Consider the following 26363-nt stretch of genomic DNA (forward strand, 5'->3'; position numbering starts at 1 on the left):
TCATCCCAATTTTGGAATAAAAGGACTTCCCTGTTTCTTTCCTGTCTAGAGGGAGTGCTCAAAATTGGAAATATTTCATCTTTCTATAATAGTAATTAAAAACAAACTATTTAGAATTTAAATACCAGCACATAAAATTATCTTCATGGTGAAAGGCCATTAATAGCTCCTTACATGTATGCTGGAAAAGAACAACTTCCAGGCTGAATGTAGGCTGGCTCCCTAGCTGCAGAGAAACCATAAATTCTGATATATATTTTATCCCACCAAAAGACAATAGTCCAGCTTAAAAGAGTGCTGGTATGGTCTGTTCTTTAATCTTTTCTTATTCTTTAAATGGCTAACCAGTACTGTTATATAGCCAAAGACACATTATTGAAGTTTACTAGGCGGAGAAGGACATGGCAACCCACTCCAGTGTTCTTGCCTGGAGAATCCCAGGGACGGAGGAGCCTGGTGGGCTGCCGTCTATAGGCTCGCACAGAGTCGGACACGACTGAAGCAACTTAGCAGCAGCAGGCGGAGGAACTGAGTAAGAAGACTGGGAAGGTGGCGAATCTTTCTCAAGATCCCTAAACTACCCTCCAGACACCAGGTATCTTCTACTTCACTATCAAGAAACAAAACAAGCAACAAGTAACTGTACTCTGAAAGTCTGCAGCACCAAAACTATCCCTTTGCTACCATATCTTAGTCCCTTTCACTGATAAGAAAGTTGGGACCCCAATTTCTCCTCTTTAATAAGGGGGGTGTATTTCAAGTCACACTAGCCCCCAAAATCTACACTTCTATCCTGAATGCAACAGCTCCAGGCAGTCACAACTAGGGCGTAACACCTAGGACTGGGTGTCCAGATGCCTGCTTTCTTCCAGGCTGTAAGTTCAGAATTTTCCCTTCTGCTTCCTTCTCCCTTTTCTGCCTCTTACTAGAAAGGAGCTCTGGACTTCCTCTCAAGGCTGTCCCTACCATAAGCAAATCTGCCCAACTTCCCTTCCTGAGAAGTACCTGTCCTGCTGAGAGGAGTATAGTTTTCTCAGAAATAGGTCCAATACCTACTATGTTTACCAGAAGAAAAGCACATGGAGGTATACTGTAATTTGGTCACATTTATTTAAAGTGTGGCCATGCCCACAAACATCAAATCTTCACTTAATGCCATCATGTTCATAAATACAAAGCTGAGAATTAGGGCCCCCTAATCACTGCATGGAACTAATATCTGGTTTACTAGAAGATTCTGTCTGCACTGGTACCTAATATCATTTATCTAGAATGTGTTCTTATTACGAAACTATTCTAGCTGATTTCACAAAAGCAAAACTATATACCAGAGAACTCTTTACCAGAAGAGGAATAGTAAGTAATCTAAAACAGTGCTTCCCAGCCTCCTTCACATAATGGCACGTACACCCCCGCGCACGTGCACGCACACACACAAAACATATTTGTGAAGCAGTGAGATTAAGGGACAAGCCACAAGGGCTCCACCACCCAGACCCCTAGCTGGCACCCCTAGGACAACACAACAGACCAGAAACACTGAGAGAACAGACCGCCATGCTGACACTCGGGGCCACTGCAACAAACTAGAGGGAGGGTCACAGGTACACTGTCATCAAGAAATCAGCTTAATTAAAAAAAAAAACTCTTTCTGCTAAACATATATCTAACCTACACATCTTGTGCAAACCAGGAAACATTCATGTCATCTCCACTATGAAGTTCTGTCAAATCTTTTAAGGCCAGCGTTCACCTGTCCCTCCTGTGTACCCAAACCACCTTCACTTTTATTAAACAATCAAAATCTTATAGTTACCAACAGCTGTATTTACTTCTTAGATTAAATTGCCCTTGAAGGCAGAGAACTTGTTTCATCCAGTTTTACTTCCCTCTACTCCATAATACCAAAAAAAAAGCATGGCTTCCATGGTGGTCCAGTGGTTAAGAATCCACCTACCAATGCAGGAGACACGGGTTAGATCCCTGGTCCAGGAAGATCCCACATGCCTAGAAGCAACTAAGCCTGTGCATCGTAATGACTGAGCTGGTGCCCTAAAGCCGATGTTCTGTGACGGGAAGCCCTGGGCAGCAACTGGGGAGTAGGCCCTGCTTGCCAAAACTAGAGAAAGCCTGAGTACAGCCATAAATAAATAAATCTTTCTTAGAACTGCTTTTAAAAGGTAGTTTGAATAACCATCCCCTGGAGAAGGGAAAGGCTACCCACTCCAGTATTCTGGCCTGGAGAATTCCAAGGACTGAGTGACTTTCACTTCACTTCACTTTGAATAACTAACATTAAATTTGAACTTGTGTTGAGTCATATTCACTGACAATGTTGTTTGCACTACCATAATCAGTGTATGCTCCAGGTACTTTCTCCTTCTGTATTCCAAAATTTGATTAATTTAGCTCAACACTCAATTATCCCACTTTCCCAAAGTTTCAAAGGGTACACAAAAATGTTAGTTTGCATGAGCCCTACAATCATAAAACTTAGAAAACAGAAGAAAATGCCCATTTACTATAGAACTCTTAACATCCAAGTATCAACTCTTTAATTCCAATCAAAAACAATGTTCCCAGAATTCAGCACAATACTGAAAATACTGCTGCTACCAGCCACAGACCATAACAGTATTTAAATTGTGTGTGGAGATTAGGAAGCATTTTAAATTGTCACTCATACCAAAGGATTTTGGGCAGTGAGAATTTATTCTCAGACAAGAATGAATTTTCATTTTATTATTAAATAGTATGAGAGCCTTAATATTTAGAATCATGATTGAGGTTTCATCTTCTCCTTTAAAATGTATTTAATTTTTAATAGTAAGTAGAATATACTTACTAACAAGTGAATAATTAACTACTAATACAAATTAGTACACAAATTAATATCACACAGCACCATTCCCAAAATATTCTACTTATGTTTTAAAACACCAGTTGCTAGTTATTAAAAATTTATTTTTGCAAAGTTTAAAAAGAAAAAAGGTCTCAATAAATACTCCTAATTATACATTATTCCAAAACTAAGATATACATACACATGACACTCACGGAACTAGATTCAAGTTAACAAAATTAGTTCAATTTCCAAGAAGATACCACAGTCCATGTACAGCACAGTCCATGGCTCTCTGCTACACACATCATGCAGTATCTACATCTAGGCTGTTTCCCATCTACGAATGCATCTGTACTGTCTATGTACAGACCAGCACTTAGCCAACATGACCATCCTTTTCAGGCTACCTACTTTTCTCCTGCACATCTGAATTTTTGAGAGGAACTTATAGAGGAACCTAATTATTTCAATGCCTGTCCAGCTACCTTCCTCCATACTCTGTTCAGCTTTCTATCTCGGTCTCTCTGCTGCTATCCTAACTAAAGAAAAATGACAACAGTGTCAACCCGAATATCCTCTGGAAACACTGCAAAGATGTTTGGAATACTGAATCTTTCCCTCTGCAATTCTGAGATAGGGAATGCAAAGAGCGAGCATACACTATTCCAACAAAGAAAGGGGCCATAACCCAAGTTCACCGCTGTCCCACTTGACTCTGTGATTTAATGCTTCTATATTTAATAAGAAAATGTGTGTGTGTGTTTGCAGTCAAGGAATAATAAATCAGAATACATCAAAGGCTATTTCAGAGACACAAAGTGTTTCAACATCTTTCATATGATGTATAGATGCATTGGAGTCATTTTCATTTTAAAAAAATATTCACTATTAAAATACTGAAAATATGAAAAAGGCTTTCTTTCCATAAAGTTTCCTCATTCCATAATAATCTATATACCATTTTTGGAAGCTAGAAGTTAACACCTGCTGCTGATGCTACTGCTGCTAAGTCGCTTCAGTCATGTCCGACTCTGTGCAACCCCATAGACAGCAGCCCACCAGGCTCCCCCGTCCCTGGGATTCTCCAGGCAAGAACACTGGAGTGGGTTGCCATTTCCTTCTCCAATGCATGAAAGTGAAAAGTCAGAGTGAAGTTGCTCAGTCATGTCCGACTCTTAGCGACCCCATGGACTGTAGCCCACCAGGCTCCTCCGTCCATGGGATTTTCAGGCAAGAGTACTAGAGTGGGGTGCCATTGCCTTCTCCGCAACACCTGCTATTATCAACCTATTTTGAGACAGATAGGATTATTCCTCTACTTTACTTTTTAGTTGAAAAGAGGAAAAAAAATTATTAAAAATATTATTAATTTCCTGTCACATCCCAACCCCAAACAACTGACCAAGAAGGTTCCTTTTGGTCTATAAATCTGTGGTATAATACTGGGTATTTTTACTTTGAAATTTCATATCAAAAGTGTGTTTTTAACTGAGTATATAATTATTATTCTGGGCTCTTTAAGTATAATAATATATCTGACTATGATATGGTGATTTTATAATATGAAATACATAGTTGGTCTTTACCTACTGTTCCTGGTATAGAGTTCCTAAAACTCTTAGAATTTCCTAAATAAAGAGAGCATTAAGTGGGCTTCCCAGGTGGCACTACTGGTAAAGAACCTGCTTGCCAATGCAGGAGACAAAAGACATGGGGGTTCGATCCCTGGGTCAGAAGATTCCCTGGAGAAGGGCATGGCAACCCACTCTAGTGTTCTTGTCTGGAGAATCCCATGAACAGAGGAGCCTGGAGGGCTACAGTCCATAGCATCACAAAGAGCTGGACACAAATGAAGACTGAAGAGAGCAGTAAAGGTGTCTTTAGTCATATTAATGAGGTACAGGTAACCTAAGGTTGAGGGCTGGGTGCCAGACGGATGATTAGAGGGTTGGAACTTTTAGCCCCACCCCCCAAACTCCAGAGGAGGGTAGAGAGGCTGGAGATCCAGTACCATCATCAATGGTCCATGATTTAATCAATCATGTTCTCATATAAAGCCAGGGTCTGGACCGCTTCCAGGCTGGTGAACACATGGGGAGCTGGGGTCTCTCAGAAGAGACCATGGAAGGTCTGCTCCTTCCCCCAGACCTTCCCAATGCATCTCTTACCTCTGGCTGTTCCTGAGTTATATCTTTTCATACGAAACCAATAATCTAGTAAGTAAAATGTTTTTCTGGGTTCTGTATGCCAAAGTATTCCAACACAAGTTTTGTGGCCAGGTGATTAGAAAACAGGCAGGGATGAGGGTGGGGAGCAGTCTTGTACTAAATCAATGACCTGTGGAAACTGGAAGTGAAAGTGAAGTAAAAGTGTTACTCAGTTGTGCCAGACTCTTTGCAACTTCATGGACTGTAGCCCACCAGGCTCCCCTATCCATGGAATTCTTCAGACAAGAACATGGGAGTGGGTAGCCATTCTCCAGAGGATCTTCCCAACCCAGGGGTCAAACCCAGGTCTCCTGCATTGCAGGCAGATTCCTTACCTCTGAGCCACCAGGGAAGCCTATTGAATCTGAGGCTATCTCCAGATAGGTGACATCAGAACTTTGTTGAACTCGAGGACACCCAGCTGGTAGGGGAGAATTGATCTCTGGTTCCTCTGCCTTTTCTAAACCCAGCTTGAAGTTCACGGTTCATGTACTGTTGAAGCCTGGCTCGGAGAATTTTGAGCATTATTTTGCTAGCGTGTGAGATGAGTGCAATTGTGCGGTAGTTTGAGCATTCTTTGGCATTGCCTTTCTTTGGGATTGGAATGAAAATTGACCTTTTCCAGTCCTGTGGCCACTGCTGAGTTTTCCAAATTTGCTGGCATACTGAGTGCAGCACTTTCACAGTGCTGCATCTTTTAGGATTTGAAATAGCTCAATGGGAATTCCATCACCTCCACTAGCTCTGTTTGTAGTGAAGCTTTCTAAGGCCCAGTTGACTTCACATTCCAGGATGTCTGGCTCTAGGTGAGTGATCACACCATCGCAGTTATCTGGGTCATTAAGATCTTTTTGTATAGTTCTTCTGTGTATTCTTGCCACCTCTTCTTCTGTGTATTCTTGCCACCTATTCTTAATCTCTTCTGCTTCTGTTAGGTCCGTGTCATTTCTGTCCTTTATTGAGCCCATCTCTGCATGAAATTTTCCCTTAGTAGCTCCAATTTTCTTGAAGAGATCTCTAGTCCTTCCCATTCTATTGCTTTCCTCTGTTTCTTTACATTGTTCACTTAAGAAGGCTTTCTTATCTCACCTTGCTGTTCTCTGGAACTCTGCATTCAGATAGGTATGTCTTTCCCTTTCTCCTTAGCCTTTCGCTTCTCTTCTTTTCTCAGCTAATTGTAAGGCCTCCTCAGACAACCACTTTGCTTCTTGCATTTCTTTTTCTTTGGGATGGTTCTGGTCACTGCCTCCTGTACAATGTTATCAACTCCCATAGTTCTTCAAGCACTCTAACAGATCTAATCCCTTGAATCTATTCATCACCTCTACTATATAATCATAAGGGATTTGATTTAGGTCATAGCTGAATGGCCTAGTGATTTTCCCTACTTTCTTCAATTTAAGCCTGAATTCTCCAATAAGGAGTTCATGATCATGTCAAGCACTGATAAACAAAACAGGATATCTGGAATTTGCTTCAAAATATTCCAGGGAAGGGTAAAAGTGGGTAAGAATATAAATGAAACAAGACTGGCCAAAAATTATTAACTGTTTTAAGGTGGTATACAGGAGTTCCATAAACTATTCTACTATTGTATGTTTTCAAGTTTTCTAAACTACAGATTTTGTTTTTAAGCATGTTGTGTTACCCAAGTACTGGAATCAGAAAACCTGGTTATCAGCTAGGTGAGTGAACAACATTCCTTACTTCTCTACACCCCCAGCTTCCATATCTGTGGGAAAAATGGTTCAGACTCAATTTCTGCATCTTGTTAGTTCAGTTTTTTAATGATTCAAGTGAGTATGATTTCTACACTTTATATTTGGCTTAACTAACAATTCTAACTATAACTCAGGATGCTTTCGTAGCTAAATCTGACACAATCAACTGAAAACCGTTCACAACTGTTACCAAAATACACTCTAGTACCATCGGTCTGCCTGGATTCTAAGGGCCAAATGTACTCATTACACTACGTTCGCCATTTTACAAAGGGACTTGAGTATTCACGGATTTGGGTGTCTCAGGGAGCTCCTAGAACCAATTCCCTGCAATACCAAGGGATGACTGTACTTATCTCAGCTAGGCCTGCATTGCCAGGTAGTCTGCACTCCCCCAAAATCTTTAACCTCAAGTATTACCTCTCTTAGACTCTAGTCTCTGGAGGTAACTTTGTCAAAGAAAACACAGGCCATCAGCCATAATCTGTTCCGCCCTACTGCAGCCCACGCTCACTTCTAGCTCTAGTTCTCCAAGTCCTTTCCAACTGAGAGCCCTTCCAAACCTAACCACAGTTTGTATCTATTACTTCACCTCCTAATAGCTCCCCAGTATGCCAGACTCAATCATTTATTCCTTTTCTAGCTAGTTAGGTCCCTAAATCTCTTTTGCTCTGGTTTCTTCCATTTAGCCTACAAACAGTAGCCAATCCCACACTTCTCAAAAACTGAGAAACAACAAAAATAATTCTTTTCCCATACTGACTCCTCAAGATGACCTGTGGTCCCTCCTTCCCATGAGCACCAAGCTTCTTAAATTGAGTTTCTACTGACTGATTTTAACTACTGCATCTCTAACTCACTTCTCACCCTATTATAATTCAGCTCCCAGCCTCCACCACTCTCGGAGTTTTCCACTTAGTAACTAGTCTCCAGTGACAATGAACAGCTTATTTCAGGTCCTCATCATACCTGTCCTCTGCAGCATTTAATACTGCAACTGATATCCTTCCTTCAGGAGACTCCTGTCCCCTAAAGTTCTGATGCCACACTTTGCTGGAAGTCTCTTGCAGACTCATTCTTCAGTGGCAATTTCACTAGTACTCTAAAATGATGTGGTTCCTGGGGTTCTTGGCTTCAAGTCCTCTTTTCTTCTTATCCCTATGAGCCCATATATATTAATACATTATCTTAAACACTCTAATCACCATTTGAATTATTTTCCAAATTTTTGCCACATCATCCTAGAATAGAGAGTAGGCAAACTAGGGCCTGTGAGGCAAATCAGCCCTCCACTCGATTTTGTAAATAAGCTTTGTTTCCCTATCGTCTATGGCTGCTTCCATGCTCACAGCAGAGTTGAACACTTGTGACATAAACATCACGGCACTCAAAGCCCAAAGTATTTAGGCTTTTAACAACATTATGGCCCTTCACAGAAAAAGTTTACTAACCTCTCTTCTAGAAGGTAAATAGTCCTGACAACTTCCTGCCTTTGCCACCCAATGCCAGTGCTATCAGTCAGACAATCCTTCTCTGAGACCCCTGAGAGTTCTCTACCTATTCCTTCCAAGCTCTCTTCTCATTCTCACCAATCCATCTCCTATGGTACAAATAAAGCAATCCTTCTCAATGCACAAAACTCACCACTCCATGTAAAATTTTCCCCACAATAAAGCCTTCTCACAATCTTGCTGTTGTTAGTCCCTAAGCCACGACCAACTCTTGCGACCCCACGGACTGTAGCCCACCAAGCTCCTCTGTCCATGGAATTTCCCAGGCAAGAATACTGGAGTGGGTTGCTTCTCCAGGGGATCTTCCCCACCCAGGGATAAACCTGGGTCTTTGGCACTAGCAGGCGGATTGTACCACTGAGTCACCAGGGAAGCCTTTTTCACAATCTGGCCCCAGCCTATCTTCTCCAGCTTTCTAATCACTCCACCTGTAAGAAATACTAAATGAGTTTAGTTCCCCAGAGCATATGATGCTGTCTATTACTTTCAGGACCACCCAAGATTTACTACCAAATAACTACACACGTTTCTAGCTTCAGCTTAAGCAGCCATCTCCATGAAGCCTCTTCTGACTCACGCACACTTGTCCCCTGTGTGCCCAGTGTATTCTCCATTTAACTTCATTTTAATCATTTGTTTGCTTTTACAGTTTCCGTTCTAGTCTCCTTCAGCAGGGACCCTGAGGCAAAGTAGGAGAATGGTCATTAAGGGGCACAGGATTTTCAGTTAGGAAATCTAAAACTGAACGCAAGCTCTGCCTCATCCTAGTTGTATCTTCTTAAATGAATGACTTAACTCGTTTTCTTCATCTGTATAATGGCAATCTTGTGAGGGTTATTTACGATTATTCTTACAAGCAGAGTCCCCTGTACACAGTAAATGCTCAACAATACTTCATGATCAATATTTTCATCGTTTTATCCCTCACAGTTCAGAATTCAGATAACTGCTGACTGAAATAAGTGAAGCAAGCTAGTTCTGCACAGGTGATTCTCAACTACATACTGACTATTTCCATCTGAACAATGTTTGACTCCCGAAACTCCTTATCCCTACTCCTAAACTGTTTCAGTTAGAGTACCCAATCTGTTACGGTTTGCCCAGGACTTTCCTGGTCTCAACGCTGAAAGTCCCGTGTCCTGAGAACTCCCTCAGTCCTAACCAAACCAGGACAGTCATCGCCTTAAATTAGATATGTTACGAACAATAAAAAAAAAAACAACTTCAGTTAATTTAAGATATAAAAGAGAAGCAAAAAGACAGAAGAGAAGTTACTGGAAAAATATAGAAAAATTCAAAGAACCAAAGGAAAAGCTAAAGAATGAGATCTATGAACAAATCAGGATGAAAGCACCTCCAAAGATGTAGGTGGCAGGAATTAATGGAAGATTTCTTCACAATACTTTCACTAGGATAAATCACTTAGGTTCCAGTACCAGACATGCCAGGGGATAGCATATGATTGGCTAATTTTGTGTTATCCAGAAAGAGTGAAACACTTTAATTAACCAAAGGAAGCAGGAGCTTTCGATTAAAACTTCCACCAAGAGGTATCCAATGAAAGAAGAGTAGCTTCAAAGGTGAAATCAGAATGTTGTTTCCAGAAGAAGGGGGAATAGATGTAAGAGCACCAAACCAACTGGTGCTTTAACGTGCCATGCTTTTAACACTTTATGATGTAATCACTGTTATTCATGTTATTTTTCTTTACGTCTTGGCAAATTCCTCCTCCAAGACTTAGCTCAAGAGTGATCTTCTGCGTAACCTTACTCAATTTCCCCAGATAAAGTCATTCCCTTTCTCCATGCTCTCATAGTACTTTGCAAATTTTGTACCTGTATCACAGAACTTACACTGCACACTAGGTATATATATACTTAGATGCCAGTCTCTCCTACCAAACCGAACTTGCCTAGAATTTCATGCATAGAACATTTTTAGAAACACCAGTATTTTAAAAAAAAACAAAAAACCTGGCATGTAAAGAAATAGAATTCGGACTTTCCTGGCACTCCAGTGGTTAAGACTCAAGAGTTTCCAATGAAGGGGGCACGGGGTTCAATTTCTGGTCAGGGAACTAAGATCCTACGTACCACTCAATACAGCCAAAAAAAACTTTTCTAAGGAAAAAAAAAAAAAAAAACTCATAACCCCTAAAACTCAACAGTTTGGAATGATTAATTCCAAGTAAATATAGTCATGATTTATTCTACCATGTTTTAATTGTTTATGTTGGTATCCTAAGCTGTGACAATTTTTTTCTTAATGGCAAAACTACCACAAAGGATAGCTACATTGTCCTTAACTATTTAATACTGTTTTACTTTCAAAGTAAAGGAACAGAGACTTGGAAATGAGAATACAGCCAAACCTTATATTAAGAAGAAAAAAAAAAAGTGAATGTAGGAGTGCTGTCATCATGGAAAAAGAATATCACTGACCTTGAAGTGAGATTCTCTAGATACATTTTCTAACTCCTTTACTACCCAAAAAGTCAGGAGACGTTTTCATTTCAAATGACATTCAAGTCTTTATCATATTTCACCCAAACGACTAAAATTCTTCTCGCCAATTATGGTAACTCTGACATAATAACATAAAACTACTCATTATCATCCGAACTACCTGATCAGTCTAACATCACTATTGGGATATATAACGCAGCATCACCAACTGACGAGTTTTTTAAAATCAAGAATGCTTAAAGATAATTAAGCCTTTAAAACTAACCTCCAGTTTCCAGAAAACTCAGAGGGTAGTAAGAAATAAGAAAAACAAGTTAATCAACACCACAAAGAAAGACATACTCAGTAGTTCAGTTCAGTCGCTCAGTCGTGTCCGACTCCTTGCAACCCCATGAATCACAGCCACGCCAGGCCTCCCTGTCCATCACCAACTCCCGGAGTTCACTGAGACTCACATCCATCAAGTCAGTGATGCCATCCAGCCATCTCATCCTCTGTCGTCCCCTTCTCCTCCTGCTCCCAATCCCTCCCAGCATCAGGGTCTTTTTCAATGAGTTAACTCTTCATAAGAGGTGGCCAAAGTACTGGAGTTTCAGCTTCAGCATCATTCCTTCCAAAGAACACCCAGGGCTGATCTCCTTTAGGATGGACTGGTTGGATCTCCTTGCAGTCCAAGGGACTCTCAAGAGTCTTCTCCAACACCACAGTTCAAAAGCATCAATTCTTCGGTGCTCAGCTTTCTTCACAGTCCAACTCTCACATCCATACATGACTACTGGAAAAACCATAGCCTTGACTAGACGGACCTTGGTTGGCAAAGTAATGTCTCTGCTTTTTAATATGCTAAGCTGGTCACAACTTTCCTTCGAAGGAGTAAGCATCTTTTAATTTCATGACTGCAATCACCATCTGCAGTGATTCTGGAGCCCCCAAAAATAAAGTCTGACACTGTTTCCCCATCTATTTCCCATGAAGTGATGGGACCAGATGCCATGATCTTACTTTTCTGAATGTTAAGCTTTAAGCCAACTTTTTCACTCTCCTCTTTCATCAAGAGGCTCTTTAGTTCCTCTTCACTTTGTGCCATAAGGGTGGTGTCATCTGCATATCTGAGGTTATTGATATTTCTTCCGGTAATCTTGATTCCAGCTTGTGCTTCTTCCAGTCCAGCGTTTCTCATGATGTACTCTGCAGAGAAGTTAAATAAGCAGGGTGACAATATACAGCCTTGACGTACTCCTTTTCCTATTTGGAACCAGTCTGTTGTTCCATGTCCAGTTCTAACTGTTGCCTCCTGACCTGCATACAGGTTTCTCAAGAGGCAGGTCAGGTGGTCTGGTATTCCCATCTCCTTCAGAATTTTCCAGTTTACTGTGATCCACACAAAGGCTTTGGCATAGTCAATAAAGCAGAAATAGATGTTTTCCTGGAACTCTCTTCCTTTTACTATGATCCAGCAGATGTTGGCAATTTGATCTCTGGTTCCTCTGTCTTTTCTAAAACCAGCTTGAACATCTGGAAGTTCACAGTTCACGTATTGCTGAAGCCTGGCTTTGAGAATTTTGAGCATTATTTCACTAGCGTGTGAGATGAGAGCAATCGTGTGGTAGTTTGAGCATTCTTTGGCATTGCCTTTCTTTGGGATTGGAATGAAAACTGACCTTTTCCAGTCCTGTGGCCACTGCTGAGTTTTCCAAAATTTGCTGGCATATTGAGTGCAGCACTTTCACAGCATCATCTTTCAGGGTTTGAAATAGCTCAACTGGAATTCCATCACCTCCACTAGCTTTGTTCGTAGTGATGCTTCCTAAGGCCCACCTGACTTCACATTCCAGGGTGTCTGGCTCTAGGTGAGTGATCACACCATCATGATTATATGGGTTGTGAAGATCTTTTTTGTACAGTTCTTCTGTGTATTTTTGCCACCTCTTCTTAATATCTTCTGCTTCTGTTAGGTCCATACCATTTCTGTCCTTTATTGAGCCCATCTTTGCATGAAATGTTCCCTTGGTATCTCTAATTTTCTTGAAGAGATCTCTAGTCTTTCCCATTCTGTTGTTTTCCTCTATTTCTTTGCATTGATGGCTGAGGAAGGCTTTCTTACCTCTCCTTGCTATTCTTTGTAACTCTGCATTAAGATGCTTATATCTTTCCTTTTCTCCTTTGCTTTTCGCTTCTCTTATTTTCACAGCTATTTGTAAGGCCTCCCCAGACAGCCATTTTGCTTTTCTGCATTTCTTTTCCACGGGGATGTCTTGATCCCTGTCTCCTCTACAACGTCACGAACCTCCATCCATAGTTCATTGGGTACTCTATCAGATCTAGTCCCTTAAATCTATTTCTCACTTCCACTGTATAAATCATAAGGGATTTGATTTAGGTCATACCTGAATGGTCTAGTGGTTTTCCCTACTTTCTTCAATTTAAGTCTGAATTTGGCAATAAGGAGTTCATGATCTGAGCCACAGTCAGCTCCCAGTCTTGTTTTTGCTGACTGTATAGAGCTTCTCCATCTTTGGCTGCAAAGAATATAATCAATCTGATTTCGGTATTGACCATCTGGTGATATCCACATGCAGAGTCTTCTCTTCTGTTGTTGGAAGGGTGTTTGCTATGACCAGTGCATTCTCTTGGCAAAACTCTATTAGCCTTTGCCCTGCTTCATTCCGTATTCCAAGGCCAAATTTGCCTGTTACTCCAGGTGTTTCTTGACTTCTTACTTTTGCATTCCAGTCCCCTATAATGAAAAGGACATCTTTTTTGGGTGTTAGTTCTAAAAGGAAGTCTTGTAGGTCTTCATAGAACCGTTCAACTTCAGCTTTTTCAGCGTTACTGGCTGGGGCATAGACTTGGATTATTGTGATAGTGAATGGTTTGCCTTGGAAACGAAGAGAGATCATTCTGTCGTTTTTGTGATTGCATCCAAGTACTGCATTTCGGACTCTTTTGCTGACCATGATGGCTACTCTATTTCTTCTAAGGGATTCCTGCCCGCAGTAGTAGATGTAATGGTCATCTGAGTTAAATTCACCACTCCAGTCCATTTTAGTTCGCTGATTTCTAGAATGTCGACGTTCACTCTTGCCATCTCCTGTTTGACCACTTCCAATTTGCCTTGATTGATGGACCTGACATTCCAGGTTCCTATGCAATATTGCTCTTTACAGCATCGGACCTTGCTTCTATCACCAGTCACATCCACAGCTGGGTATTGTTTTTGCTTTGGCTCCATCCCTTCATTCTTTTTGGAGTTATTTCTCCACTGATCTCCAGTAGCATATTGGGCACCTACTGACCTGGGGAGTTCCTCTTTCAGTATCCTATCATTTTGCCTTTTCATACTGTTCATGGGGTTCTCAAAGCAAGAATACTGAAGTGGTTTGCCATTCCCTTTTCCAGTGGACCACATTCTGCCAGACCTCTCCACCATGACCCGGCCATCTTGGGCGGCCCCATGGGCATGGCTGTTTCACTGAGTTAGACAAGGCTGTGGTCCGTGTTATTAGACTGACTAGTTTTCTTTGATTATGGTTTCAGTGTATCCACCCTCTGATGCCCTCTCACAACACCCACCGTCTTACTTGGGTTTCTCTTACCTTGGACATGGGGTATCTTCACAGCTAGATACATGTGACTGGCTAGAGACACATGTATACCATGGTTCAGATATCATGGAACCAAACGCTGTGTGTTCATGTTCCAGTTTCTCCACTAACTGTGTGAACTTGACTTATTCTCACAGCTTCTCCAAGCCTAAATATATGTGCCTTACTCTCTGCCTGATGACCACCACTCCGCTGAAGGTTGGCTGAATGGCCTCACTAAAGTTGCTCCTAGACAGTTGTAGCTTGTGGGAGGGGCCCACTGTGGCCAGTAATTAGGACAGCCTAATAAGCTGAACCATAGGAATTTGATGATACTTGGCAGCTTCAAACTGTAAAAATGGCAATTTCATGTGGTTTGACTAAATATAAGAAAATGGATCTGATTTTCTTCCTTCACCAAATTAAAGCCATTTTTTTTTTAATGGTGGGGAAAAACAGCGGAAAAATAAACGCAATCCAAGAATCCATCAGTGCATAAACGTTGCAAAATGTGGTGTGTCCATATAATGGAATACTAATCAGTCATAAAAAGGAAGGATATTTTGACACATGCTGCAATATGGATCAACCTGAAGACATTATGCCAAGTGAAATAAGCTAGTCACAAAAGGAGAAATGTTATATGATTCTACTTATACGAGGTTCCTAAAACAGTCAAATTTATAAAGACAGAAGAGATGTTGCCAGAAGGTGGAGAGAGGGGAAATTTCAGTTACTGTTTAACGGAGACAGAGTTCCAGTTGAGGAAGATGAAAAGTCCTGGAGATGGACAGTGGGAAAGGTTATACAACAATGTACATGTACCTAATGCCACAGAAGGTACACTAAATTGGTTAACTTTATATTATGTATATATAAACAATAAATTTTATATTTATGTGTATATATATTAATGGTAAATTTTATATTATGTATGAAAAGCACAGTGGGAGATGCCTGTTCTAGATTAAAAGAGACTTAAGAGACATAACCAAATGTGATCAGATCTTGTATAATCATGGTTCTAACAACCAAATGTTTTTTTTAAAAAATTAAAGGACAACTGGGGAAATTTAAATGCGGATTACATTAGCCATTATCAGGAAATGATTAACCGTGTCAGGGTGATGTGCTATTTATTTAAGAATGCATTATCTTTTAGAGAAGTAGCCAAAGTCTTTGGGAATAAATTATAAATTATCATGTCTGATGTATAAGAAAATTCTACTATGCATGTGTCTTAATCTCTCAATATTTTTTCACATCAGATCAGTCGCTCAGTCATGTCTGACTCTTTGCGACCCCAGGGACTGCAGCACGCCAGGCCTCCCTGTCCATCATCAACTCCTGAAGCCTGCTCAAACTCATTTCCATCGCGTCAGTAATGCCATCCAACCATCTCATCCTCCGTCGTCCCCCTCTCCTCCCTCCTTCAATCTTTCCCAGCATCAGGGTCTTTTCCAGTGAGTTGGTTCTTCACATCAGGTGGCCACAGTATTGGAGTTAACCTATCAAATGAAAAGTTTGGGCTTTTGTGGGGAAGTAAGATTGAACGCTTCAGTTAAAAAAAAGAAAACATACTTTAGGAAAATTACAATGAATGTTCTCATTCAGGAGACATTTTAATGTTTATTTTGTTCCAACCAATGCAATGGAGGTACACAGAGGTGAAACAAATAAAACATAATAAAAACATTAAAAAAGTAAAAACAAAAAAAAAATTTTCCAAGCACAGTGAGGGAAGAAAGGTTGCTAACAACCTTGGAGGATGGAGGGAGATTCAGAAAGACCTCTCAGAAGAGATGAGTATTTAGGAGGGGTGGGAATTAGCCAGGCAACAGGAGGCAGGGAAGGAGACTCCAGTCAGCAGGCTAGCCCTTAGAATAGAAATAGCAGGGCAAGCAGGGGAGGGCAGGAGTCCAGATTACGCATAAGCAGCTCAGTGCTGCCAGAGCTTAAAGGCGTGGGGCTGGGGGGGTGAGGAACGGACACAGAACCTGGAGAAATAATCAGGTGTCAGGCTCACTGAAAAGCCTCGTGAATTGAAGCAAGAACCCCACTTTGTAAGCAACTTTTAAACTGCTAGATGCGAAGTAACAAGGCTGAAAGTAGGCTGGAGGCAGGGGAATAGAGGCAGGGCCCAAATCCTGAGACAGCAGAGAATCAAGCTACATGACTGGCATCTGACTGAACGTAGAAGATGAGGAAGGAGTCCAGGAAAGCTCTCAAATTTCAAGTTCAGGTCACGGTGAGAGTGATGATGCCATAAACAGAAAAAAGAAAAAAGCAAAGGCTTTAAACACTTCGAGCTTAAGAAGCTGATGTGATGCTCATATGATTAATTTCCAGTAGATTATTAAAACAGATTTAAACTCCCCACAATGAAATGGTGGTTAAAACTAAGGCAACTTCTGATGTGGACAAGAAAAAGTCCATAGAGAAGCGAGTTATGGACAGAACTTCAAGACATGCATATACTCTGGGTAGAAAGAAGAGTTGGCAAAGATGACCCGAAAAGAATAATCAATGAGGCAGAAGGACCAGGAGAGGTTATATGTCCAGAGAGTGAATTCAAGAAAAGATAATTATAGTGTATTATAGTGTATCTGCTATAGGACATATAGAGTTCTGAAAAACTTCATGTTCTGCAAAATTAGGAAGAAAGAGGGAAATACACCAAGACAGTTAGAACAATAAGCACCTTTAAGACAGAACACACATTTCATGGGAGCCAACAGGCATACTCCTGGGCTTGCTATGTTCAACTGTTTCTGTACTTCAACTACTTGTGTTCAACTCCTGTTATTTGGGAGGGCTAAACTGTTCATGTGCTGGTAAAAATCAAGTATTAGCCTACATGAATTTTGCATGAACTAACATCATTCCCCTTTAACATTCAAATATGAACTAGTTTACATTACAGAAATATAGTAGAACAGACTGTCAATGGAGGGTCAGACAACAGTATTAATGCCATAAAGTCAATAATAAAAGAAATTATTAATATCTTAGACTGTACTTTTCACTCCCAACTATATTATCTAATCTTTCTTAAAGAGTGCTTATTAAATAAATTGTCCATGCTAGTCAATAAATGACCAGTCATAACCCAAGGTCCCTAGACTCAGTGGGCTTCTTGACAGACACCACTTTAACAGCTGTTATACACACAAGAGAATTTGTTGTACGTCACAGCAGTCTATACTAAAGACGTAAAGGAAAACTCAGAGAAAAGCACTAGAGGGAAGGAAAAAAATAGAGAATAATAGTACTAAGTATATTACTGGTCAAGAAAGACCCTGTGGAGAATTGCTGAAGGGTTTTTTTTGAACTATAATGATATCTGGAGGAACTGCAATCTTGGTGTATCACAGTATGGAGGAGTCTGAGTGAACAAAGAGTTGGTCAGAGTGAGCCCCACTAAACAGACAGCAAAAGCAAGTATACAGCAATGTATACAAATGTACAAAATGTATAGGAAGTATAAGAAGTGGTAGGTAAGGTAGAAAAGGCACGATTTTTTGTAAAATTAAGTGTAGCATACTAAGGACTTTAAATTTTATCCTGAATGCAATGGGATGAATTGCCAGAAAAGTGCTACAGAAAGACTTCAGAAAGATCAATCCATAAGCTACACCGGGGAGGGAAGACCCAGGGGAACCTGGGCACTGCCACAGCTGTGTAGGTGACGACGACAGCGGCCGACACTAGGGCAGAGTGTTAAGACTGAAAACAAAGACAAAAATATGAGGGCTCGTCAGACGACTAACAGATAAGTGAAGGCAAGGAAGAAGGGAATCAAAGTTGAGGATAAGGATTTTAAGCTTGAACAGTTAGGCAGGTATGTCTCTTGCCAATAGAGGTTTCAAGGAAAGAAACAAGTTTACTAGTGCTAGTTAAATTTGAGGATAAGAAAATATTTATTTAGCCCTAATATTAAAAACTGAAGCCAAGGAAGGAGGGTCAAGAAGGAAAGGATACATGTATATTTATAGCTGATTAACACTGTTGTGTGACAGAAACCAATGCAACATTGTAAAGCAATTATTCTCCGGTTAAATAAACAAACTATCAAACTCTAGAGGAAACATATGCAGTACGCTCCTTGATATAAACCACAGCAAGATTCTGTATAACCCACCTCCTAGAATAATGGAAATAAAAACAAAAATAAACAAATAGGACCTAGTTAAACTTAAAAGCTTTTGCACAGCAAAGGAACTAAACAAGGTGAAAAGACAACCCTCAAAACGGGAGAAAACAGCAGCAAATGAAACAACTAACAAAGGATTAATTTCTAAAAGGTATAAGCAGCTTATGCAGCTCAATACCAGAAAAACAAACAACCCAATTAAAAAGTGGGTAGAAGACCTAAACAGACATTTCTCCAAAGAAGACATACAGATGGCTAATAAACACATGAAAAGATGCTCCACATCACTCATTATTAAAGAAATATAAATCAAAACTATAATGTGGTATCACCTCACACCAATCAGAATGGCCATCATCAAAAAATCTACAAACAATAAATGCTGGAGACGGTGTGGAGGAAAGGGAACCCTCTTGCACTGTTGGTGGGAATGTAAATTGATACAGCGACTATGGAGAACAGTATGGGGATTCCTGAAAAAAAAAAAAAAAAAAAACAGGAATAAAACTACCATAAGACCTAACAATCCCACTACTGGTATATTCCCTGAGGAAACCATAACTGAAAAAGACACATGTACCCCAATGTTCACTGCAGTACTATTTACAATAGCTAGGACATGGAAGCAGCCTAGATTGATGTCCATCAACAAATAAATGGATAAAGAAGTTGTGGTACATATATACAATGGACTATTGCTCAGCCATAAAAAGGAACACATTTGAGTAAATTCTATTGAGGCAGCTGAACCTACAGCCTATTATACAGAGTGAAATCAGAAAGAGAAAAACAAATATCAGAGATACATATATGTGGGATCTAGAAAGATGGTACTGATGAACCTATCTGCAGGGCAGCCACGGAGACGCAGACACAGAGACAGATTTGTGGACCCAGTGTGGGAAGGAGGGGGGGGACAAACCAACAGCAGCATTGAAATATATACGTTATGAGACGTAAAACAGATAGCAGGAAGGAATTTGCTGTATGATGCAGGGAGCTCAAACCTGGTGCTCTGTGACAACTTAGAAGGATGGGATGGGGTGAGAGGGAGGTTCAAGAGGGAAGGGACACATGTATGCCTATGGCTGATTCATGGTGATGTATGGCAGAAACCAATACAACATTTTAGAGTGATTATCCTCCAATTAAAAAATTATTTTAAAACAAACAAAAGAAACAGAAGCCTAAAGTTTAAGTGGTAAGGCCAAGAACATGAGTTACTATTTTTCAGTGAAACCAACAAACTGGCTTCTTACTATAGGCAAACTTTGCAAGAGTTAAAAAAAAATAAAAGGTAAATAAATCAAAATGATAAATTGAATGTCAAAAAAATTTATTAGCAAGGTTTTAAAATAATGAAAAGGACTTCCCTGATAGATCAGCTGGTAAATATCTGCTGCAATGCAGGAGAACCTGGTTTGATTCCCGGGTCAGGAAGATCCCCTGGAGAAGGGATAGGCTACCCACTCCAGTATTCTCGGGCTTCCTTTGTGGCTCTGGTAAAGCTGGAGCTGGTAAAGACTCAGCCTGCAATGTGGGAGGCCTGGGTTTGATCCCTGGGTTGGGAAGAACAGGGATTTCTCTGGTATAGTTAAGATTTCCTAATTATTTTCCCCATTTATTAACCTTCAGATGTGCATCATACAAGTCATGTCTTAGGTTCTACTCAGTGAAGAGACAGTAAAGCACGGTAAGCAAGAGTTATGGCTTTAGTGTCACATGGCTTCATTATAAGTTTAGGTTCTGCCTGAAGCGCAGTGGTCCCTGGATTGGGACTGTCCCCAGAGAAGAAAATGGCAAGCCACTCCAGTAGTCCTGCCTGGAAAAGCCCATGGACAGAGTAACCTGGTGGGCTACAGTGCATGGGGTCACAAAGAGTTGCACACAGTCACATAAACCATCCAAGGCCCTGGGGCTAACTACTTGAGAACTGTTAAGCCTCAAGCTTCCTTGGATAATAATACATACATACTTCATAAGACTAAATAATGCATATAAAGAATTGATACTTGGTACAGGTACTCCTTGGAAAGAAAGTTATGACCAACCTACATAGCATATTCAAAAGCAGAGACATTACTTTGCCAACAAAGGTCCGTTTAGTCAAGGCTATGGTTTTTCCAGTGGTCACGTATGGATGTGAGAGTTGGACTGTGAAGAAAGCTGAGTGCCGAAGAATTGATGCTTTTGAACTGTGGTGTTGGAGAAGACTCTTGAGAGTCCCTTGGACTGCAAGGAGATCCAACCAGTCCATTCTGAAGGAGATCAGCCCTGGGTGTTCTTTGGAAGGAATGATGCTAAAGCTGAAACTCCAGTACTTTGGCCACCTCAGGCGAAGAGTTGACGCATTGGAAAAGACTCTGATGCTGGGAGGGATTGAGGGCAGGAGGAGAAGGGGACGACAGAGGATGAGATGGCTGGATGGCATCACCGACTCGATGGACGTGAGTCTGGGTGAACTCCGGGAGTTGGTGATGGACAGGGAGGCCTGTTGTGCTGCGATTCATGGGGTTGCAAAGAGTCGGACACGACTGAGCAACTGAACTGAACTGAACAGGTACACTGTAAGCATTCAATAAATGTTAAGAATTTTTAAATAATCATTCGTTTCTGTCACAGATTAAAATATCACATCCTTGAAGTGAACATTTGACCCAGGTGGCAATTACCTGCAAGTCTGATTTATAAGTATTCACTAAATGGAATTCATTATGTATTTCCTAGTTTTAGATACAAAATCCATTCCCCCCACTCAAGCCTTGAACTGCTGACCTTCCCTCCCCGACTTCCATCTATAAAGCTCAGGATAACCTTTATCTCCTCTCTCTCCACCGAGCTTTACAAAGAAGAGAAAGGAAGGGGAGGAGGTTCAAATCTTCATTCCATGTTAGGACCATCCCCGATCTTAATTTTTTGGCAAATTCCTCCATACTATGGGTAACAGTACCTTTCCTCCAAAATTTATTCTAGTTATCTCTGCCCTTTTTCCAGGCTGTTATCATGTTACACCTCCTAACCCTACTCTGAAATTTCTTCAGATTTCCTTATCAAGAAGTTTCGTATCAACAACTTTTTGCCACAAAAATATTCTCAAACCACTACTGCTACTTCTAAGTCGCTTCAGTCGTGTCCGACTCTGTGCAACCCCATAGACGGCAGCCCACCAGGCTCCCCCATCCCTGGGATTCTCCAGGCAAGAACACTGGAGTGGGTTGCCATTTCCTTCTCCAATGCGTCAAAGTGAAAAGTGAAAGGGAAGTCGCTCAGTCATGTCCGACTCTTAGCGACCCCATGGACTGCAGCCTACCAGGCTCCTCCGTCCATGGGATTTTCCAGGCAAGAGTACTGGAGTGGGGTGCCATTGCCTGCTCCGACAGGCAACCTTAAAGTCCCATCTCTTCCCTCCTTTATCTAACTTTTCTTTTTTTCACCCAGATCTTTATTCACTAATTCCTTGTGTGTCCAGTGCAAGTTTAGCACATCCGTTCTATAAAATTCCCCAATCTTTCGTTTATGAAGCCATTCCCAATTGAATGACTATGAAACTGCGTTCTTCAACCTCCTCCCTAGTCACAATTCCCTGGCATAACTCCACACTTTTTTTTTTTTTTTTAAAGAAAATATGTGTTTTATTCTTGCACCTAGCATCTTAACTTGTGTATTGGCTGGCTATATAATCTATAATGTTTTATCTTTTATCTATTCTGTAGGAGAAAAGATAGGAATGATTAATAGCTCATCAAAGTATATTTCACTGTTTTTTAAACAGACTGATAATCACTACTATTTAGTCACAGAGCTAAGTTGCAACCTAAGTTTCTAGGGTAATAGTTTCTAAAAAGGATAAGACTAAACTAGATAAGGTGTCTAGTGTCAGTTGTACCAAATTCCACAATAAAGGCACTTGAGCAGATCTGACCCCAGATCACCCTTTAGTCACATTTCTAGCATCCCTCTCTCTTAGCAGTCCAGCTACAATGGTAACTGAAGAGCCCTACATTCTTGGGACTCTTCAGTTACTGCTCCCTGACGTCTGAAATGCCCCTTCCTTGCCCTCTCCCTCTCCCAGGCCAACTTTACTGCATCCTTCAGGATCTACTCACTCCCATCCATCCACTAGGAATCAACAGAACATCTCCCTTGACTGCTCAGCTCCAAGTCAGGATCTCCTCACGCGTTCTCAGCATACACTTACTGATGTTACTGCACTGTAGTGATCGGTTTACTTCCCTACACTCCTGCTGAACTGTCAAAGTAAACTCCTTGAGGTACAGACTAAGCAACCTTATATACCCAACAGACAATGAATGAACGCTCATACCCACTCCATGACCTTGTGCAGCCTGCACAAGCAGTCTTGAGCTTCGTCATCTTAAGTACTTTCCTTCTGTGAAGTGGGGATAATGCTACACCTTGCTCACAAAGTTGTCCTAAGAACTAAAAGCGGTTATCAATGAAGCTCTTAGTAAAGTGCCTGCCATGTGGAACTACCCTTTCAATGTCTGCTACTTCATGCCTTAGCTTCCTTCCTGTATCCTGGGAATCGTAATGCTGTGATCAATACTTTCAGGCTGGAAGGCTTAGTTAGCAACCAGGCATCTTTTTCACGAATTGAGAAGTTAGTGGTCACAGTCTGATCATCAGCAGCCATTTACCGTGTGCCTGTTATGTGCAGGAGTCCTTTCTAGGTTATCACTGAGTTCCCAGAACACAACAGAGGCAAAAAAAAAAAGACAAAAACCTGCACCAACACCCAAAAGCGGAAAGATTGTTAATTACTTCGATACAAACAATACCAAACAATACCGGAATGTTTCAAACTACATTAAGCTTTGCTCTATAACTGGTGTAAGCTTCAAGAACAAATACTGATGGGAAAAGTTCAAAATTAACTCCTATCATCAAGTGGACCAAAAATCAGAGGCAGTCCCCAAATTTCTTGTTGCTATTCCTAACTTTCACTTTTGCTTAAAAGTATTTCTCATAAAAGAAGCTTAATCATGACCACGACAGACATAGATGACCTCTATTTGTCTCAGTCAAATGGGAATTCCACGGTATTTCCTAATTAGTATTTAATTTGGCAGCTCCGAAAAATAGCCTGAGTTTTCTGTTTTTCTACAAAACAGAACGTTGAATGGCGTATCCCCACCACCACCACCTTCTCTCTTTAAGACAGGATAAAATGCACACTTTCTTAAGTCACTCTGGCCTCTGAGCAAGAATGACAAAACTACAAATTGTGTCACCTGGTATTAGAAAAGGAGGCTGTGGACCTGAAACACCTTCCCCCTAGCAAATCCAGAGGTCAGAGTCCCAGGGAAGTTTGTGCACCACACTACACAGCGTTCAGTAGCTGCAGAGAGACCTCTAGCGCTGCCTGCAGAAGCCGAGTTTGCAAACAGTACCTGCTAATGTCACCTTAATGAGACAATGGCAACATGCTGAGTAGCAACGAACTGAGTGACCGCGATGAATGTTTACAGTTTTGCAACCACTTGGACATTCTACCAGCTTACAGCAAGAGGCCCTCCAAGCCTCTTTATTTCAGTACAACGTATCAAAGGAATGATCCTTCTATGCACACCCCCTCCGCTACAAGAAAAGGCTAAGAAAACAGGTCCTGGGATCGGAGGTCGGAACAACGTCTCTTCCAAAGCCCTCCACACAATAGACGGGAAACTATTGTCCACCTTCGGCATGCTCCAAATGCCAGCGGTTAACGAGAGTACGAACTGGAAGAAGCTCAGCACGATTGCTCCGGGGAACCGCACCGGGTTTTAAGAAAATGGTCCTGGCGCATCCTACCCTCCCCCACCCGCCACCCTCAAACAAGTCGGTTACCCAGCTGGTCCCCACCCCCCTCTGCGGGCCGCCACCGCCCGCCTGGGCCCGGCTCGCCGAAGGTAGGCGCGGGGACCGGCGGAGCCGAGGCTCCATGTGCGGCAGCGCCGGAGGCTCTGAGGGGGCCGTGCCGGGCGGGAGACTGCACCGCGAGCCGGGCGAGAGCCGCGCCGCCCCCTCAGAGCGGCGGTCGAAAGACCGCGGCCGCAGCATCCCCGGCGCGCGAGGCCCCGGCCCGCAGACCCCGCCTCAGCTCCACACCTCTTCCTCGCCGACAGCAGGCCGCGCCCGCGTGACGGGGCCGAAAACCCCGGCATTTCCCGGTCTCCGCACCGGGCAGCCGCCAGTGGCGGCTGCAGCCCGGCCCGCCTCCCGCCGCCCGGCCCCTCGGCCGCAGGGACGGGAGGCGGCGGCCAACTCCGACACACCGCGGGCCGGCGAGAACCAGCCCGGTCGCGCCGGCCCCCCGCCCCTCCCCGCCGCCTCAGGGCCGGCGCGACCGGGCGGGCGAGCCGGGCGGACCCCCCCGCCGCGGAAGCACACTCACCTCCACATCTCGGCCCTTATTCTTGAAGCTCTTGATGCGGTGGTTCTCCAAGCCGGGGTTCTCGGCCATGGCTGCGCGCGGCTCTGGCGGCGGCTACTCCTGCGGCTGCGGCGGCGGCGGCGGCGAGTCTTGGCGAGGGAGGGGTAGGTGGGGGAGGGCGGGAGTGGGGAAGGGCGGGGGAGGGGGAGAGGCGAGCACGTTCCGTGACGCCTCCGAGCGCGAGGTGGCAGCAGCGCCGGGGGAAGCTCGGGCCGATGGACGCGAGGGGCGGGGCGGGGCGGGAACGGCGCTGAAGAGAGCCGCGGGCGCCGGAGGGGGCTGGAGTCACGTGACGGCCTCCGGCCTGGATGCTCAGCCAGCTGGACTTGCCTGACGGTTCTCGGGGTGATCTCCCCTCCCACTCTTTCACCCTCCAGAGAGCCCTTCCTACAACCCTTCGGAGCTGCCAGTCCTGTGCCACGAATGGAGCCACACTTGGCGGCTTTTTACTGCCCGTTCAGACGCGAGGCTGCGGCCGGAAACTACAGTTCCCAGCATGCCATTCTTCGGCGGCGGTAATTTTCTAAGCCTGCAAAAGCACCCAGAGAATGCCGGGAACCCTAAGCGCGCGGCTTTCTGCGCGGGGCGCTTGGAGAGCCTGGGCGCGGGGCTCCGCCCCCAAGACCGCCTCTGGGCGGGAGCGTGGGAGGAGCTTCCCCGGAGACTGCTCTTGGCTTATTGGGAGGGAGGGGGCGGGGCTTCGAAGGAGGCTTCCAAGAAAATTAGAAACGGATCCACGGTTCCTGCTTTGCTCCTTTGCTTGTTTGGCCGGGGTCACTTACGACAGCACCCACCTTCACTTGCTGTTCCCTTGCTCTGCTTTGGTTTTATAATTAGCATTTATCTCCATATTACACATACATATGTATGTTATATGTGTGTTTATGTGTGTGTGTTACCTGGTTTGCCGCATCGGAATTAGCGCAATAAAAGTAGCGACAGTGGTGGGTCTACTGCTGAAGCCGTCTGTTAATACAGTGCCTGGCACGTCATGAATAACCAATAATTACTTGAACTGATTAGCCCTCTAGCGTCTGTTTTTTCACCATCGTCCCAGGCCCCGTTCTGCAGCCTCCACCCTGGCAGTTCCTGTATTTATGTATCCCCAATATCTCATAACTTTCCTTCCAAGGAGTAAGCGTCTTTTAATTTCATGGCTGCAATCACCATCTGCAGTGGTTTTGGAGCCCAAAAAATAAAGTCTGACACTGTTTCCACTGTTTCCCCATCTATTTCCCATGAAGTGATGGGACCAGATGCCATGAATGTTGAGTTTTAAGCCAACTTTTTCACTCTCCTCTTTCCCTTTCATCAAGAGGCTTTTTAATTCCTCTTCACTTTCTGCCATAAGGGTAGTGTCATCTGCATATCTGAGGCTATTGATATTTCTCCTGGCAATCTTGATTCCAGCTTGTGCTTCTTCCAGCCAAGCATTTCTCATGAT

The 26363-nt window shown here is 42.7% G+C and overlaps 1 protein-coding gene and 1 long non-coding RNA gene across 3 annotated transcripts in view; one reads left to right on the top strand and one right to left on the bottom strand.

The window, feature by feature from the left end:
- KPNA3 (karyopherin subunit alpha 3) overlaps positions 1-25136 on the bottom strand; it is a 97955-nt gene extending 72819 nt beyond the window's left edge. The window contains exon 1 of one of the 2 annotated variants that reach the window (XM_027557294.1): positions 24881-25136. In XM_027557294.1, the coding sequence (XP_027413095.1) occupies positions 24881-24949 (69 nt within the window). In that variant the 5' untranslated portion in view covers positions 24950-25136. Of the gene's footprint in view, positions 1-24594; positions 24836-24880 lie in introns of those variants that run through there. The other variant, XM_027557295.1, reaches the window with a different exon arrangement.
- Positions 24971-25941, top strand: LOC113902250. Its single transcript, XR_003513722.1, has 2 exons — positions 24971-25023; positions 25297-25941. It is a non-coding gene; the product is annotated as an uncharacterized LOC113902250 (long non-coding RNA).
- The last annotated feature ends 422 nt before the right edge of the window (positions 25942-26363 follow it).

This window comes from Bos indicus x Bos taurus, chromosome 12 (genome assembly GCF_003369695.1).
Source record: "Bos indicus x Bos taurus breed Angus x Brahman F1 hybrid chromosome 12, Bos_hybrid_MaternalHap_v2.0, whole genome shotgun sequence".
NCBI classification, from domain to species: Eukaryota; Metazoa; Chordata; class Mammalia; order Artiodactyla; family Bovidae; genus Bos; species Bos indicus x Bos taurus.